Source organism: Hemitrygon akajei, chromosome 10 (assembly GCF_048418815.1).
Source record: "Hemitrygon akajei chromosome 10, sHemAka1.3, whole genome shotgun sequence".
NCBI classification, from domain to species: Eukaryota; Metazoa; Chordata; class Chondrichthyes; order Myliobatiformes; family Dasyatidae; genus Hemitrygon; species Hemitrygon akajei.
In genome coordinates, this window is record NC_133133.1 from 153023031 (window position 1) to 153041840 (window position 18810).

Below are 18810 nucleotides of genomic sequence, written 5' to 3' on the forward strand. Positions count from 1 at the left end.
GCGGAATTAGTCCTTACTCTCAATAATTTCTCCTTTGGCACCTCCCACTTCCTCCAAAGCAAAGGTGTAGCTGTGGGCACCTGTATGGGTCACAGCTATGCCTGCCTTTTTGTTGGCTTTGTGGAACGGTCCATGTGTCAAGCCTCTACGGGTACCCGCCCCCCACTTTTCCTTCGTTACATCGACGACTGCATTGGCGCTGCCCCCTGCATGCATGCTGAGCTCGTTGACTTCATTAACTTTGTCTCCAACTTTCACTCTGCCCTCAAATTTACCTGGTCCATTTCCGACACCTCCCTCCCCTTTCTTGCTCTTTCTGTCTCCATCTAGTATAAGCCTATGGACTCTCACAGCTACCTGGACTATTCCTCTTCCCACCCTGTCTCTTGCAAAAATGCCATCCCCTTCTCGTAATTCCTCCGTCTCCGCCGCATCTGCTCTCAGGATGAGGCTTTTCATTCCAGGACGAAGGAGATGTCTTCCTTTTTTAAACAAAGGCTTCCCTTCTTCCACCATCAACTCTGCTCTCAAATGCATCTCTCCTATTTCCCGCATATCTGCCCTCACCCCATCCGCCCACCACCCCACTCGGGATAGGGTTCCTCTTGTCCTCACTTACCACCCCACTAGCCTCCGGGTCCAATGTATAATTCTCTGTAACTTCCCGCCACCTCCAACGGGATCCCACTACCAAGCACATCTTTCCCTCGCCCCCTCTTTCTGCTTTTCGCAGGGATCGCTCCCTACGCGACTCCCTTGTCCACTCGTCCCCCCCATCCCTTTCCACCGATCTCCCTCCTAGCACTTATCCTTGTAAGCAGAACAAGTGCTACACCTGCCCTTACACTTCCTCCCTCACCACCATTCAGGGCTCCAGATAGTCCTTCCAGGTGAGGCGACACTTCACCTGTGAGTCAGCTGGTGTGGTATACTGCGTCCGGTGCTCCTGGTGTGGCCTTTTATATATTGGTGAGACCCAACGCAGACTGGGAGACCGTTTCGCAGAACACCTACACTCGGTCCGCCAGAAAAAGCAGGATCTCCCAGTGGCCACACATTTTAATTCCACGTCCCATTCCCATTCTGATATGTCTATCCATGGCCTCCTCTACTGTCAAGATGAAGCCACACTGAGGTTGGAGGAACAACACCTTATATACCGGCTGGGTAGCCTCCAACCTGATGGCATGAACATTGACTTCTCTAACTTCCGTTAATGCCCCTCCTCCCCTTCTTACCCCATCCCTGACATATTTAGTTGTTTGTTTTTTTCTCTCTCTCTGCCCATCACTCTGCCTGTTCTCCATCTCCCTCTGATGCTCCCCCCTCCCCTTTCTTTCTCCCGAGGCCTCCCGTCCCATGATCCTTTCCCTTCTCCAGCTCTGTATCACTTTCGCCAATCACCTTTCCAGCTCTTAGCTTCATCCCACCCCCTCCGGTCTTCTCCTATCATTTAGCATTTCCCCCTCCCCCCACTACTTTCAAATCTCTTAGTATCTTTCTCTTCAGTTAGTCCTGACGAAGGGTCTCGGCCCGAAACTTCGACAGCGCTTCTCCTTATAGATGCTGCCTGGCCTGCTGTGTTCCACCAGCATTTTGTGTGTGTTGTTTGAGTTTCCAGCATCTGCAGATTTCCTCGTGGTTGAACCTCAATATTGTTTTGCAGCATAAGGTCAATCCCTTTCTACTTCACTTCCTCCTTTTATCATAATTTTGCACAAACTTGATTTTGAAAATAAGTTCTGGGTCACTCCTCATAATAACTCTCCCAACTCTTTGTAATTGTTGGGTGTTTTTTCTTGCTTTTCTTCATAAAATACCTTTTAAATCACTGTATCAGTGCAGCTGGGTGTCTTATTCAGTGCAGCATGTATTGTAAAACTGCAAACATGTTCATAAATTACATCATCTTTATTATTTTTGATATATCTGAGCAAAAGAAAACCACTACTGTTAAGTCTCATCAATCACATTCCTTTTTCATTACGAAGTTGTATCTAGCAAGTATGAGAAGTTGTACATTTTTGTGAACATTAAAAATATCAGCATAGTATTTTGAAATACATGGTGAAACATGAAACCATGATGAAGCATATTTACCTGAAAGAAAAAAAGCAGGTTTTCCCAGGGAGTGATCCAACCTGAAACATAGACACAAGACGGTTTACCCTTTTGCAACATTGCTGCAACTGCAAAATAATGTGATGACAGGATATCATTATTTTAACAGTTAATTATCCCTAACTCCAAACTTCATCAGTCATGAGCAGATCTTCAGTTGCATGACTGATAGGTAGACTTTGGTCTGGAATGTGGCTTATATTATTTATAATGTATGCTGATTCAAATGTTGCAACCTCCTTTTGAACAAACTTATGGGAGCAACATATTACTAACGTATTCAAGGTAAAACTCTGGCTCAACATAATGCAGCATTTTCCAAAGTTTGATTAAAATGCAACTAAATTTGCTTGCTTCACTCCAAATAGCCTCAGAATAGATGGAAGTATCTTTTGCACAGAGATGAGGAGAAATTTCTTTAGCCAGAGGGTGGAGAATCTGTGGAATTCATTGCTATAGATGGCCATGGAGGCTAAGTTATTGGGTATATTTAAAGTATAGGTTCTTGATTAGTAAAGGCATCAAAGATTATGGAGAGAAGGCAGGAGAGTGGGGTGGAGAGGGTTAATAAATCAGCCATGATGGAATGGCAGAGCAAACTTGATGGGCCAAATGGCCATATCCTGCTCCTATGTCTTATGGTGAAACAAAATTGTGTTCCTTTGATCCTTCTGTAACTGTGCCATTATCAGATGTGCATAATTTGACTTATCTACAACCAATTAATTTATTCATTCTTTCCTCTTTTCTCCCCACCAACTTTCATCCTAAGAATACACATAATTTATCCAAAATATTTTCTCCTCACTTTTCTACTATTATGACCGTAATTCTTGCTAGTATTTTTATTAGTTGGAGCATTCTTTAGAGAGAAATTTCACACAATGAAATATGTAAGTACATTGAACATGACTGGCACTTGGCCGTTGGTCTCTGGATGAATTAGAGTGCCTCAGCAAGATCAGCTCCCTTCTGCCACACTGTAATAATTCAGAACATATCACAGAATATTATGATTACTTATTTATTTAAAACATACTTATAACTTGTAAGTTCTCTGTCCAGTTTTCATAATTTACAACATGTATACAGAGAATAAAATAACAGCATCTCTCCCCACTTATACTCACAAATTTCTTAAGTAATCCATGGTGACTTATTTATTCGAGAGATTGCTGCAAGTTTGATGTTGGATCCATCTACTCTACCACAGGTGACTGTCAGGTCAGGTGGACGAATAGTTTTGTCTGTTGTCTGCTTTGTTGTATAAAAGCATCCTCTTGTCAGAGATTCAGGAAGGCCAGTTAGAGTGTGGGCAAGGGATTCCCAGGAGGCAATGAATACAATACTTTTTTTTCCCCCCAAGCAGGGTTTGAGAACATTCTTAAAAGATTTTCTTTGTTGTCCAGAAAAATCTCTCGTTGTACAGGGGCTCAGAGTAGGAGTTTGGTCCTGGTTGAGCCAATTACGTGGCTGCCCACTGAAACTGGCCCGAGGACAAGTGGCACACGGGAGGCAGAGGTGAATTTCTTACTAAACCTTCACAGAGAAGTGGCACCCACAATATTCTCTGCTGCTTTGCCATTGATCTCGATAATTGTGATGCGGTGTGCTATACAGTCAGAGCAGGTGGGTAGAAAATCTCTGCCCTCCAAATGTTAAGTGCAGGGGCCATCCTTTCATGTGCTTCAGTGAAGGTCTCAATGTTGACTTGGAGCTTGGTCTCAGAGTCTGAGTATACTACATGACATCAGTGTATTGTAATTCATAGGTCAAGTCACTTCTATTGTCATTTTGATCATAACTGCTAGTACAGTACATAGTGAAAATGAGACATCTTTTCAGGACCATGGTGTTACATGACACAGTACAAAAAATAGACTGAACTACGTAAAAAGCAACACAGAAAAAAAAAACTAGACTACAGACCTACCCAGGACTGCATAAAGTGTGCAAAGCAGTGCAGGCATTACAATAAATAATAATCAAGACAAGAGGGCAGTAAGTTGGTGTCAGTCCAGGCTCTGGATATTGAGGAGTCTGATAGCTTGGGGGAAGAAACTGTTACATAGTCTGGTCGTGAGAGCCCGAATGCTTCGGTGCCTTTTCCCAGATGGCAGGAGGGAGAAGAGTTTGTATGAGGGGTCTGTGGGGTCCTTCAAAATGCTGTTTGTTTTGTGGATGCAGTGTGTAGTGTAAATGTCTATAATGGTGGGAAGAGAGACCCCGATGATCTTCTCAGCTGACCTCACTATCCGCTGCAGGGTCTTGCGATCCAAGATGGTGCAATTTCCAAACCAGGCAGTGATGCAGCTGCTCAGGATGCTCTCAATACAACCCTTGTAGAATGTGATGAGGATGGGGGGGTGGGAGATGGATTTTCCTCAGCCTTCGCAGAAAGTAGAGATGCTGCTGGGCTTTCTTTGCTATGGAGCTGGTGTTGAGGGACCAGTTGAGATTCTCCGCCAGGTGAACACCAAGAAATTTGGTGCTTTTAATGATCTCTACCGAGGAGCCATTGATGTTCAGCGGGGAGTGGTCGTTCCGTGCCCTCCTGAAGTCAACAACCACCTATTTTGTTTCGTTCACATTCAGAGACAGGTTGTTGGCTCTGCACCGTCCATTAGCCGCTGTACCTCCTCTCTGTAAGCTGATTCGTCGTTCTTGCTGATGAGACCCACCACGTCGTGTCATCAGCGAACTTGATGATGTGGTTTGAGCTGTGTGTTGCAGCACAGTCATGGGTCAGCAGAGTGAACAGCAGTGGACTGAGCACACAGCCCTGGGGGGCCCCCGTGCTCAGTGTGATGGTGTTGGAGATGCTGCTTCTGATCCGGACTGACTGAGGTCTCCCAGTCAGGAAGTCTGGGATCCAGTTGCAGAGGGGGGTGTTCAGATCCAGTAGGCTCAGCTTTCCAGTCAGTTTCTGGGGGATGATTGTGTTGAATGCTGAACTGAAGTCTATGAACAGCATTAGAACGTACGTGTCTTTTTTGTCCAGATGGGTTAGGGCCAGGTGGAGGGTGATGGCAATAACTGATGTTTTTGGTGATTTTGATGCTAAAATGTAGCTAACTGATGCTGAATGGTTTCAGATGAACATCCTGATGAACCCTAATTCCAAATGGAAGGGAGTTGGAGGTGAGGAATGGAGGTGAAGCAAGAAGGACTGAGACGACAGTCTAGGGAATTAAGCAGCTTCGCTTTACCCAAATCTACACTGAAATTGGGTTGGGGTGGACCCAGAAATTGGGATAATTGTTTGTATCTTCTCTACGTGACAAGAGTAGAATGAATTTCTGAGGAGCACTAAATTCATGAAGGACTCGCCCTAATCTGTCTTGATCAATGAAGTAAAATATTTTTGTGAGGTAGTCAAAGGACGAGTTCATGTATTTAATTGTATTAGAGTATTCAGTGAGACTATCATCGCCTAACTTTTCAGTATCAACGTCCTGATGGTCACCATTGACCAAAAACTGAATTGAACTGGCCACATAAGCACAGTGACACCAGGAATCAATTGCATGATCTAGTCAGTCACTCTCTTCCTGACAGCCTAAAGCCTTTCTACCACCTTCAAAGCAAAACTGTGGAGTAAGATGAAATGCCCTTTGCTGGATGAGCACAGTTCCAATAAACTCAAGAAGCTCAATAATTTCCTGAACAATCAGTCGATTGGCTCCACATCTACTATTCGAAAGATTCTTTCCATTTACAACTGTTTCATTGTGGCTGTAGAGTGTGACATCAACTGACTGTACTTCATTTACTTGCATGCTACTCCGATAGCATCTTCCAAAATTGTAGCCACCATCACCAGAAAGGATAAGAACATTAGATACATGGGAATGTCGCCACCTGCAGGTTCCCTACGTGACACATAACAACCTGACATGGAAATATATTCCCTCCCATTCCTTCATTAATAGGTTTAAATACCAAAATTTCCTATCCTTCAGCTGTGCAAGTACCTTCATCCAAAGAACTACAGCAGTTTGAAAAGGCCATTCACTATCACCTTCTTAATGGTAATTAAGGATGAGCAGGAATCATTGCCAATCCATTCTATCACTAACATTCCTGCATCCCAATAAATAAACAAATGAGGAAAACTATGGTGAAAAGGCTTTAGGCTGTCAGGAGGAGAGTGACTGGCTAGATCATGACCAGTCTCGAACAGGCTCTTGGCATCACGGTGCTTACGTGGCCAGTTCAATTCAGCTTTTGGTCAATGGTGAGCATTAGGATGCTGAAACTGCAAAATTAGGTGATGATAGTGTTGTTCTTTTCATAGTAATAGGATAAAAACATCTCTCCCTTTCTCTCTCCCTCACCCTCTTTCTCCTTCTCTCTCTCTCACCTGTATGATTATATACCCACAGGTACACAGAAGGTTTGTCCATAAAAGCTTGAAGCAGAAATTTATTTGACATTTCCAACAAGTTCTAATATTCAGGGTGAAAGCAAGGTCAATGTGGAAAAAAATCAGTTTGCTGGGATTTTTAAAAAAAATTAAATGAAAATGATAGGCAGGTTTAGTCACTAATTTTTCAAAATGTTAGAATTATCAACCTATCCATCATGATGGAAATAGGCACAAAAGAAGAATTTCACCATGGAAAGTATGTTATTTGATTGACCAGTTCCTCAATAGACCAATAACATTGCACCCAAATGAATGAAATTGATCAGTAATTATTCATATTAAACTGATTTGATTTGTTTGACATCTGAACAGAAAGGCAAGTCACTCACTTCTGAAAAATAAAAAGAACTGCAGATGTTAGAAATCTGAATTAAAAACAAAATTCTGTAAATACTTATCAGGTCAGGCAGCATCTATGGAAAATGAAACAAGTTTATCATTTGAATCTCGCAACTATTTTATCAGAACGAGGAAATGTTAGAGAGAAAAAAACATGTTCCAGGTGACAGAGAAAGGGGAATGTTTAGAAAATACAAGGAATGTGTGTGATGTGTAATTGCCAACAGAAAGAGGGTGGTGAAAACTAATGAATCATTACCAGTCTTTTTGGAGAAGATGTAAATAAATGGAGATGAATGATAATTAAATAAATATTGCTGGAACTACAAGAAATAGACTATAGCAGTTGGTGGAATATTTATTAAAGTTTACCTTCGTTGTAGTTCTTTGATCCGGACCATCATATTCAGATGTCCCTGGGAATATTGTTCAATAACATCTCGTACATCATACGGTTTTCGTGCTTGCTGTGAAATAATCCCCAAAATACTATGAATTTAACAATTACAAAATCAGTAAACACTGAAACTTGCAGCAGCAAGTATAGATGTATAAATGGAAATTCCTCTCTTTTGACAATCAAAAGATAAAATCTGACTTGTATAGTACCTTTGATCACATTTGGCATTACTTCACAGTCATGATTATTCATGAAATATAGTTGTCATTATAATGTAGTAAAATTTAGTAGCCACTTTGTGTATAATAGGGTCACACATGTAATTCATAGAGAAGTACTTAAATCATTTTACTAAGCTGATTGGAAAATAAAACCTGCTCTGATTACCAAATGACTCCCCTTCAAATTGAAAGGGCAGAAAGAACTTTGGTATACAATCTTATCATTAAAAATAGCATGTCTCAGAAGACCACATTCCCTTGGTTCATACAGCTACATGCACATATCTGGAGTGAGGTTTCAACGTGCAAACTTCTGATCCAGATGTAAGAATACTACCTCAGAGCCAAGGGTGATACCAGGTGGAGTGTGAACAGAAAGACAGATAAAAAGTCAGATCTCATTTCTAGTGAGTTTCCATGCATTTTAACTCAAAATATCTGCTTCTTTGTGAGGTCCTTTTCCAGCACCCATCCACTCCACCACTTAGTCATGTCCATTTTAATGATATTACTGAAACGATGAGTTTCTCCAGCATTGGGTCATTTACACTTTCCTCTTATCCCTACCACACCAACAATGTACACATTCATGCAGCAGAGCCAGGTAATGGATCCACAAAGGTGTATTCAAAACTCCATTAATTCAGCCAGTGTAAGCTCTATCAATGTACAGGGTGCATAAGGTAGGGAGCAGTAGTAAGATACTTTGTAGTCTTTTAAATTGTCAGCCAGATAAAAGTGTGCATTACTGACCGCTCGACTTGGCTACCTGAAGATGTGTCTGAGGAGGTTAAGTACTGGGGATGAGGTGTTATGTTGAAATTGTATAAGGTGTTGGTGAGGCCTAATTTGGATTATTGTGTGCAGTTTTCATAACCTACCTATAGGAAAGATGTAAATAAGGTTGAAAGAGTGCAGAGAAAATTTACAAGAATGTTGCCTAGGACTGGAGGATCAGAGTTATATGGAAAGATTGAATAGGTTAGGACTTTATTGCTTGCAATAAAGAAGATTGAGAGGAGATTTGATAGAGGTTTACAAAATTATGAGGTTATAGATAGGTAAATGCAAGCAGGCTTTCTCCAGTGAGGTTGGATGGGACTACAACTACAGGTCATGGGTTACGGGTGAAAAGTGAAGAATTTAAGGAGAACCTGAGGGGACACTTCTTCACTCAGAGGGTGGTGAGAGTGTGGAACAAGCTGCCAGTGCAAGTGGGGTATGCGAGTTCGATTTCAACTCTTAAGAGAAGTTTGGTTAGGTACATGGATAGTAGGGGTATGGAGGGCTATGGTCCCGGAGCAGGTTGATGGGAGTAGGCAGTTTAAAAAGTTCAGCATGGACTAGATGGGTCAAAGGGCCTGTTTCTGTGATGTACTTCTTTATGACTCTAAGACCATTTGAAGGCACTCTTTCATGGGTCGGATGTAGCTTACTGGAAGGCATTTCAATGATGCTACTTCAAACTACAACAGGGTTTGACAGGAGATCCTTCCAATCACAGCAGTGCTCAATAGCAACATGGTTTCACTTGGATGCCTTGACTGACCTTCCATGTTGTCATCCACTCTGACCATGGATAAAGATACTGACGCAAAGTTCTCATTCTGACTTGAGTTGGACCCCTCCATGCTCGTCGCAATCACTAATATGATGCATGGTAGTCTTTCTTAATGCTACAAAATTTCTGCTGTCTTTAATGATCATTCTTTTCACTGAGGCACTGCTGTCTGCTCTGCTTTCTTGAAAAGCCAACTATCTCTTTAACTGCATGTTGGTGCATAGTAAGCAAGAGCCACACAGAATGAATCCTTGTCAGAACGACTGTGAATTCATTGCCTGCTAACTGCTCCTGAAGTCCCGACTGACAGCATAGCCTCCACTCTCCAAGGAAGACAACAGATGATCACATGACACATTTTTTGATTCTCTACAAAAATGAAAGTATGAACATTGGTCAGGGATTTACTGCAAGGATTGTGATTTGATGTGACAGGACTCTGATATGCTCAGCAGTGATTAAGAGTTTGTAGCACCTGTGTGGAAGCTACCTCCATATACTTCAGTGCATATGAGGATCCCTCATTGTCCACAGGCCATTCATACATTCAAGGGCTTTCAAGCTGTCTATGACGTGTTATTCTGCAAAACTTAACATGTCAACACTCAAGAAGATCTCTGATAATTAGTTTACGTCCTTTGTTGTTGAAAGCCGTCAAGTCGTCGTTGACTCATGGCAAGATACAGAAGTAGATTGCCAGGCCTTTCTTCCGTGCTTCTTCAGGCCTTTCGACTGCTGCTGCCCAGGTTGGGACCAGGCCAGATCTGAACTCTGGACCATCCATCCCAGAGTCCAGTGCTGATGCCACTACACCATCAGCCAGCCCAACTTTATGTCTTTTGCTTCACACCAATAACACACATTTTTATAAAATAATTAGCACCTTGCAACTTTTGCCAAACTTCATCACTGTCCCCCTATCCACTAGATTGCTACTTTTGTTACTTGGACTGACCTAGCTCCCTGACAGGTGACTTTTCAACCCAAGATACTGACTGCTGACTTAAGCCTCCAGTTACAGCATTAATGCCTAGATCAAAGGCCACCTCAAGTAATTCTCAGTCCTTCTCCTTTACCAGTGGCACAGTCTCTAACACTGTCCACCTTTACCCATGGTCCATTTACCACATGAAGGTCAGGACTCAGATACACTCCAACCATAGCCTGACATTAACCCAATATCCCTGGCACATTCTACCGTGGGCCTCAGATACTGCTGAATTTTCCAGCAGCAGCCCCACAAATAAAACATGCATTGGGTTGCCGCACAGCAGCTAGTTAACGTGCTTCTGCTCAAATGTGTGGTAATGAATTAGAACTGGCAGGACAAGAATGCTGTAATTCAGCCTTATGAACATGATCACATTTCATTCTCCGATGAAATCAACATGACTGACGGTTTTGTAATTTGTGGATTGCCAATATTTAATTCTGTCGGTAGGCAACTGAGAAGTACCAATCTTCTCTGACAGTAAGTATGAAGGAATCAACGTGAAAGTCTGTGGAAGGACTCCCTCCAGTACTCGCCTAGCCTGCAATGTCTGCACATTCTTCCTGTGTAATGGGAAAGAACATGTACAATGTTTCTTAGAATGTGAATTCATCTGAAGGATGAATCTATGGAGTTGATTTTTCAGGATAGCCATCTTCCTGCATGAGAATCAGGGTAAGTGACAATCACAGATGGACAGTTGGTAATGTTATTAAGCATATGGAAAAATAAATGAAGGACATGCTTTAAATTAATATGACATTTTATTATGATAAATTTGCTTTAACCAGACTAAATGGCATAATAGCAAAGAACAAGAAACTGTTTTCTTAAACTAGGCCATTCTCCAACTTATAATAGACAATAGACAGTAGGTGCAGGAGTAGGCCATTCAGCCCTGCTAGCCAGCACCGCCATTCACTGTGATCATGGCTGATCATACACAATCAGTACCCCGCTCCTGCCCTCTCCTCATATCCCTTGACCTCGCTATCTATAAGAGCTCTATCTAACTCTCTCTTGAAAGCATCCAGAGACTTAGCCTCCACTTCCTTCTGGGGCAGAGCATTCCACATATCCACCACTCTCTGCTTTTCCGCATCTCTGTTCTAAGTGGCCTACCCATTTATTTCTAACCCATTAACCCATTTACTTCTAACATTATACGTAGCTCCATTTGGTGCTGATACTGAGCAGCCCAGATCTGGAAGAATAATTCAGCACATTCCAACTCATATCAGAGATATCACTGGTATCTCTAATCAAAAAATTTCAACATCTCCCTTCTCAAAATATAAATCTGGGCTAAAATTCAGAAACCTTCCCCAGCACATTTATTTCCTTTTCTTTTGACCTGTTGAGAGTACTGACAGGGTTTTGACTTTATTGAATTGAATGTTATTCCTCACCTGAAATTTTCTCCGGGCAACAAAATACTGCATACGTCGAATAACTTTTACAGCGGCCCTATGTGCTTCGGTTAATCTGTAAAATAGTCAGGACAAGAAAGAATAAAATGTAATGTTTATGAATATCTCAGTGAATAATATTAAACCAATTTATAAATATGTTGAATGGCTGACTTGTCATATAGACAAGAAGTTCCTTCTCTGATTTGGGATAGATGGCCAAACTAGGATTGTTAGAATTTTCAAGATTATTTAACATCATTTCCTGTACACAAGTGTAAGGAAAACAAAATTATTGTTACTCTGATGCAGCACAAAATAAACTACAAAAGATGAAGAACACAATAACAATAATAAAACACACAATAAATACAAATACATAAGCTTAGCTGATGATATAGATTGATTGCACGTCCATAAATGCTAGGCTGTACATAAGGTGACAGATGGGAAATAATAAAGTAGTGGTGGAGGTGTTGATCAGTCTTACTGCTCGGGTAGAGTAACTTTTTGAGTTGCGGTTCTAGTGTGGGTGCTATGTAGCCTCCTCCCTGATGGGAGTGGGACAAACAGTCCACGAGCAGGGTGGGTGCGATCTCTCATGATGTTACTGGCCCTTTTTCAACACCTTTCCGTATACATCTTCTTGATGCCGAGTAGTTTGGTGTCAGTGATGCGTTGGACAGTTTTGACTACCCGTTGTAGAGCCTTCCTCTCCGGAGCAGTGCAGTTTCTGTACCAAGCTGTGATGCAGCTTGTTAGAATACTCTCTACTACACATCTGCAGAATAGCGTGAGTCCTGATGTGCACAGTCCTACTCTCTTCAGCCTTCTCGGTAAGTGGATGAATTGGTGAGCTTTCTTAACTGAGTCGGATGTGTTCTGGGACCATGAAATGCTGTGTGAGACGTGAACTCCCAGGAGATTGAAACTGCTCACAGTTTCCACTGCTGTGCTGCCGATGCAAAGGGGGGTGTGAATGGTGCGAATCCTGCTGAAGTTGATAACTACCTCTTTAGTCCTGTTGACATTAAGGAAGAGGTTACTTGCCTGCCACGAGGCCTCAAGCTTTCCTACGTCCTCTCTGCAGGCTGTCTCATTGTTATTGGAGATGAGCCCCACTACTGTCGTGTCAACAGTGAACTTGGCAATGTGATTGCTCAAGGGTTTGGCTGTGCAGTCATGTGTGAGCAGAGTGTACAGCAGTGGGCTCAGCACACAGCACCCACGTTGACGTTGATGGGGAGGGAGCAACAGTTGTGCATCCTGTCGTTAGGAGGTACAATTCGCAGTTGCATAGTAATGTATTTAGACAGAGGAGCAGGCGGTTATTTCTGCATTGGCCTAAGGGAGCAAAGGAAGATCCATAAAGAAAATTACACAGGTACCTTTCCCCACCTCACTACTACCAAATATTTTTTGTATTAGAGCCATTTCCACAGGGAACTCCATAAATTCCCCTGTTGGCCTTAGTAAAAAAATAGGAGTAGATTTTTCACTGTAATTATGGGTTTTTTTTTGGAGTGTCACAAATAATGTCAAAGTGGCTTATCTTATTAAACATAGATTCAACCTTTTGATTGGAATGTAGCTTTTCTCCAGGTGTGGACATAAAGAGCAATGAGATCAAATTTGAAATGCATAAGGGGTGATTTTAATCCTACACACCCAATGAAAATAGCCTGACATTTACCTGATCATGTTTTGCTCCAATTTAATCTGTTTCCTGAGCAGGTGGCAAAAACCACAACTGAGGCGGTTATTTTTATGCAGTCTGAAGACCAGTGACATAAGTGTAAGATAGATTTTGTAGTCAGGTGTAACAAGATATTCCTCATTCTCCCTCAGGACTTTCCCAAAACTAACTCCCATGATTTATATTTTCAGTAAGTTCCTGAGGCTCAAACTTCATCAGTGATCCACTACCGTTTCCTACTTATTTTGGTGCGATGACAGACCAGCTTCATTCAAATGAATCAAAGTGGTTAAAACTAATTGGGCTTGCTTGACAGTTACAACTCTTGATGGGTTTGGAACTTGCCTTGCCACCAACCCACAGTCAAGTTGTTATTAAAAATTAGAGGTGGGTTTGTGTGATGCAATTCATAACATTTCTTTACTAAGAATAACATTTTTTACATATATTCCTGTCAACATCGCTGAAGAAAAATCATGTTCTGTGTTCAACTGTGATGCTTTACATTTACCACAACAACACAATTCAGTAAGTTTCAAATAGAGATTTTAAAAAGTACAGGGCAGAAACAGACCACTCTGCCTAATGAACCACATATCTTTCTTTAGAGTCACTGGTCATTCCAATAATCAGCAAAACTCTCTGTTTCCACTCTCCCTTTTGTGTATCTAACCTTCTCTTACACATAGCAAATAATCCTCCTCAAGTATCACCACTTAATAGTGAGTCGGTTCAGCTCTCTTGAAATGAAGTGGCTTTTTCAGTATTCCCTATTCTTTACAATTTCTTGTAATGGAATTATTGAATTATCCTTTCAGAAATAATAGTGAAAGATGTATATTTGCATTTACTTGCACAGCTTGAATACTTGTTAATGCATAATAGTTACAGTGACAAATAGCTTTGCAAACAGAGATCATCTGCTTACTTCACTCATTCACGGCTTGGCTTCGCGAACAAAGATTTAGGAAGGGGGCTGCTCACGTCTGCTGCAGGCTTGCCGGTGGCTGACGAGGCCAATACGGGACAGGGAGATCCGGCCACAGTGGCTGCAAGGGAAATTCTGTTCTGGGTTTTGTGCTGCTGTGTCACAGTTCTTCCTCCTTCTCCTTTTGTCCTCAAGGCCAGCTCTGCTTGCGTTCTCGAAGGAGGAGACAGACTGATGAATGGTGTGTTGCCAGGCCTCGCGACCAGAGGCTAGAGTAGACCACTGGCGAAAGTCAATGTGACAGGCACCAAGGGATTTTTTCAGAGAGTCCGTGTACCTCTTTTTCAGTGCCCCTCTGTCATGGTGGCCAGTGGTGAGTTCGCCATACAGCACAATCTTGGGCAGGCGATGATCCTCCATCCTGGAGACGTGCCCTGCCCGGCGCAGCTGCGTCTTCAACAGCATGGCCTTGATGCTGGTGACCTCCGCCTGTTCGAGGACTTCGATGTTGGCGACGAAGTCACTCCAGTGGACGTTGAGGATGGTGTGAAGACAGTGCTGGTGGGAAAGCTCAAGGAGTCATAGTGCAGTGTTAAGTAGTCATATAACATGCGAACAGGACCTTTTGCCTACTCCATCCATGCTGACCATAAAGCACCAAGTTACAAAAAGCCAATAGTAATATCAATTTTATTCTCGCCCCATTCCCATCAATTCCCCCATGCACTCAGGGCAACAGACAGTGGAGTGGCCAATTAAACGACTTGGATATCTTTGGGACTTTGAAATAAACTTGGGTGCCTGCAGGGAAAGTGTGTAAACTTTGCAGACTACACCGGTGATCAACATTGGTCCAGAGGACTGGAGCTGTAAGACAGCAGCTCTACCAACAAGATCACTATGTTGCTCAGTGAATAGATGAACAACATAGAATGAAGATTTCCCCAGCACATAAAATATGCTTGACAAAATGGTAATCAGGCAATGCAATTAATCACACAATAGAGTTATCATGCGTGCTTTGAAGGGAAAAATAACACTATGCCTACACAAATCCCCACGGCTTCTGGTGTCCCTGTGATCTCTGTGAAAGGCTGATGTCAGAACATCCTTCGAGAGGGTGTACCCTCAGAAGTCATCAGCCCCTGATGATGTACCGGGCAAGTTACTGAAAACCTGCACTGGCCTACTGGCTGCTCAAGGGCATCTTCAACATTTCATTGTGCAGTCAGAGGTTCCAATCTGCTTCAAAAGTGCATGAATCATGCCGGTGCCCAAGAAGAGCTGTCTCAATGATTACCACTCAGTAGCACTCACATCTACTGTGAAAGGTTGGTCGTGGCTAGAACTTACTCCTGCCTACTCAATGACCTAGACCTGCTGCACTTTCCCTACTGCCATAATATGGCTACTGCAGAAACCATCTCAATGGCTTTCCACCCAGTTTCGGAGCACCTAGACAACATCAAAACATACGTCAGGTTGCTGTTTATGGATTACAGCTCAGTAATCAACGACAGCACCTCTACTTCCTCAGGAGTCTGTGGAGGTTCGGCATGTCATTGAAAACCTCTCTGTATGTGTGGTGGAAGGTGTGCTGTGCTGACTGGCTGCATTACGGCCTGGTATGGGAACACCAATGCCTCTGAGCAGCAGAAAACCCTGCAAGAGGTGGTGGTTTCGACCCAGTACATCACAGGTAGAGCCCTGCCAACCACTGAGTACATCTATATGAAACATTGCTGTGGAAAAGCAGCATCCATCATCAAAGATCCTCACCACCCAGACCATGCTCTTTTCTTGCTGCTGCCATCAGGTAGAAGGTACAGGAGCCTCAGGACTCACACCACCAGGTTCAAGAACAGTTACTACCCCTCAACCATCAGGCTCTTGAACAATAGGGGATAGCTACACTCATTGAAGTTCTCTGTTATTTTGTTATTTCGTGCTCGTTATTTATTGCTATTTATTTATATCTGCATTGGCACAGTTTGTTTACAATTAACAGTTCCTGATGTCTACAGTTACTGTTCTATAGATTTGCCTGCAGGAAAAAAAATCTCAGGGTTGTATGTGGTGACATGTATGTATTCTGATAATAAATTTTACTTTGAACTTCAATAAATACCATCATCTTCTCATTACTAATCAACAAACTTTAGAAGCAGGGTCTCTGTACCTCCCTCTGCAACTGAATCCTTGACTTCCTCATCAGGAGACCACAGTTAGTGCAGATCAGTAATAACATCTTCTCCTTGCTGACAATTAACACATGTGCATCTCAAGGATGCGTGCTTACCTCACTGCACTACTCTGTCTACACATCACTAGGCACAACTCTGACGCCATCCATTTATTTGCCAATGACACCACCGTTGTTGGCAGAATCTCAGATGATATTGGGAAGGCATACAGACGAGTGATAGATCAGCTAGTTAAGTGATGTCAGAATAACAACCATGTGCTCAACATCAGTAAGACCTACGAAGTGATTGTGAACTTTAGGAAGGGAAGTCAGGGGAGCACACACCAATCCTCATTGAGGGGGTCAATGGTAGAAAAGGTCAACTACGGTACTTTAACTTCCTGGGCATCAATATCTCAAAGTATCTAACCTGGGCCCACCACATTGGTGTAATCATGACAAAGGCATGCCAACAGCTCTACTTCATTCAGAGTTTAAGGAGATTTAGTATGTCGCCAAAGATTCTTGCAAATTTCTACAGGAGTACAGTGGAAAGCATTCTGACTGGTTGCATCATAGTCTGCTGTAGAGGTTCTAATGTACAGGATCTCAAGAGGCTTGCGAGCCAGTTTGTTCCATCAGAGGCAAAACCACCCCCCCATCCCCACCACCCTCAAGGAAATCTTCAAGAGGTTGTGTCTCAAGAAGGCGACCTCCATCAATAAAGACCATCACCATGAGGACATGCCCTCTTCACGTTAGTACCATAGAGGAAGAGGTACAAGTACCTAACGACCCACACTCAATATTTTAAAAGTGTTTTTTATACCTCGCCATCAGATTTCTGAAAGGTCCCTGAACCCATGAATACTAACTCATTATTCATCCTTTGTACTTCTTTTATTTTTGTAACTTGTATTAATTGTTTTTATGTCTTGCACTGAACTGCTGTAGCAAAACAACAACTTTCACGATATATGTTGGTAATAATAAATCCAAATCTGATTCTGAAATGGCAGACTTATCACTTCAGGTGGACATAGAACATAAAACAGAGAGAAGTTCAGCATAGTATAGGCCCTTTGGCCCATGATGTGCTGACATTTTAAATGATCAATATAACCCTTCCCTCCTAAGGAGCACTGCATTTTTCTTTCAGCTGTGTGCTAATCTAAGAATCTCTTAAATATCCCGAATATATTTACCTCTACCACTAACCTGGGGAATGCATTCCATGCACTTACCTTTCTCTGTGTAAGAAACCCTACCTCTGACATCCTGCTATACTTTCTTCCAATCGTTTTAAAATTATGCCCTCTCATATTAGCCATTGTCACCCTGGGAAAAAGGGCACTGGTTGTCCACTCTACCTATGTCTCTTATCAGCTTCTGTACCTCTATCAAGTCATCTCTCATCCTCCTTCGCTCCAAAGCAGAAAGCCTGAGCTCGCTCAACTTCTCCTCATAAGACATGCTCCCTAATTCAGGCAGCATTCGGGTAAATCTCATCTGCATCCTCTCTGAAGTTTCCACATCCTTCCTGTAATGAGGTGACTAGAATTGAACACAGCATTCCAAATGTGATGTAACCAGTTTTACAGAGCTGCATCATTACCTCATTACTCTTGAACTCAGTGCACTGACTAATGAAGCCCACCACACCAAAGGCTGTCTTAACAATCCTATCAATTGCACAGAATTTGATGGATCTATGGAGGTGGACCCAGGGACAGAGTGAAGGCATGTCTATATGTTTAGTCATCTGGTGAGGACAAGATATGGTCAGTGGTCCAACATTCTGCTAACTGGTTTGTTTATTCTCATTAGCTTCAGGTGGAAACTTTATCAGGATCTGTTAATCAGGTGCAGGAGTTAACATCTCCGAAGCTTTGAGCTCCAGACAATTTTACCTCTGCACGCACAAAATAAAAAGCGGCGGAATGTGTTCTGGGCATCTGCTTTCATTATATACAGAACTGCAACCTTTCCAATGTTTGCAACATTGGGGAGTAATGAAAGAAAGAACTTACATAGGTCAAATGCTCTAGACTGTGTGCCCACTGAATGAATATCTTCATTTATTGCCAGAAAGGACAAAATTCTACCTTCAGTAGACCATAAAACATAGGAGTAGAATTAGACCATTCACTCAATCGAGTCTGCTCTGCTATTCCATCATGTTTGATTAACCCTTTCAACCCCATTCTTTCGCCTTCTTCCCATAACCTTTGACATCCATACTCATTAGAAGCATATCAACCTTTGCATTAAATATAGCCAATGACTTGGCCTTTACAGCTATATGGCACTGAATTCCACAGATTCCCCACCATCTGTCCAAGCAGTTTCTTTTTTTTTGTGAGTATATGGTTCACTGCACTGAAGCCTCTTTCAACAAGGTAGGAGGATGGAAGGTAGGAAACTTCATATGACAGTGTACCCACATACCACAAAAGCCAACATTTTTGAAAAGCATTTTTGCTTTTTCATCATTCTGAATTATGATAATTTCTTCCTGTAAGCTCTCTTC

General features: G+C 42.3%; 1 protein-coding gene across 1 annotated transcript in view; it reads right to left on the bottom strand.

Annotated features, from left to right (window-relative positions):
- LOC140734841 (potassium voltage-gated channel subfamily KQT member 1-like) overlaps positions 1–18810 on the bottom strand; it is a 535989-nt gene that overhangs the window by 146171 nt on the left and 371008 nt on the right. Inside the window, exons 16-18 of the mRNA XM_073059426.1 lie at positions 11472–11547; positions 7262–7356; positions 2101–2141 (exon numbers count right to left, since the gene is read on the bottom strand). Of these exons, the coding sequence (XP_072915527.1) occupies positions 2101–2141; positions 7262–7356; positions 11472–11547 (212 nt within the window). The remainder of the gene's footprint in view (positions 1–2100; positions 2142–7261; positions 7357–11471; positions 11548–18810) is intronic.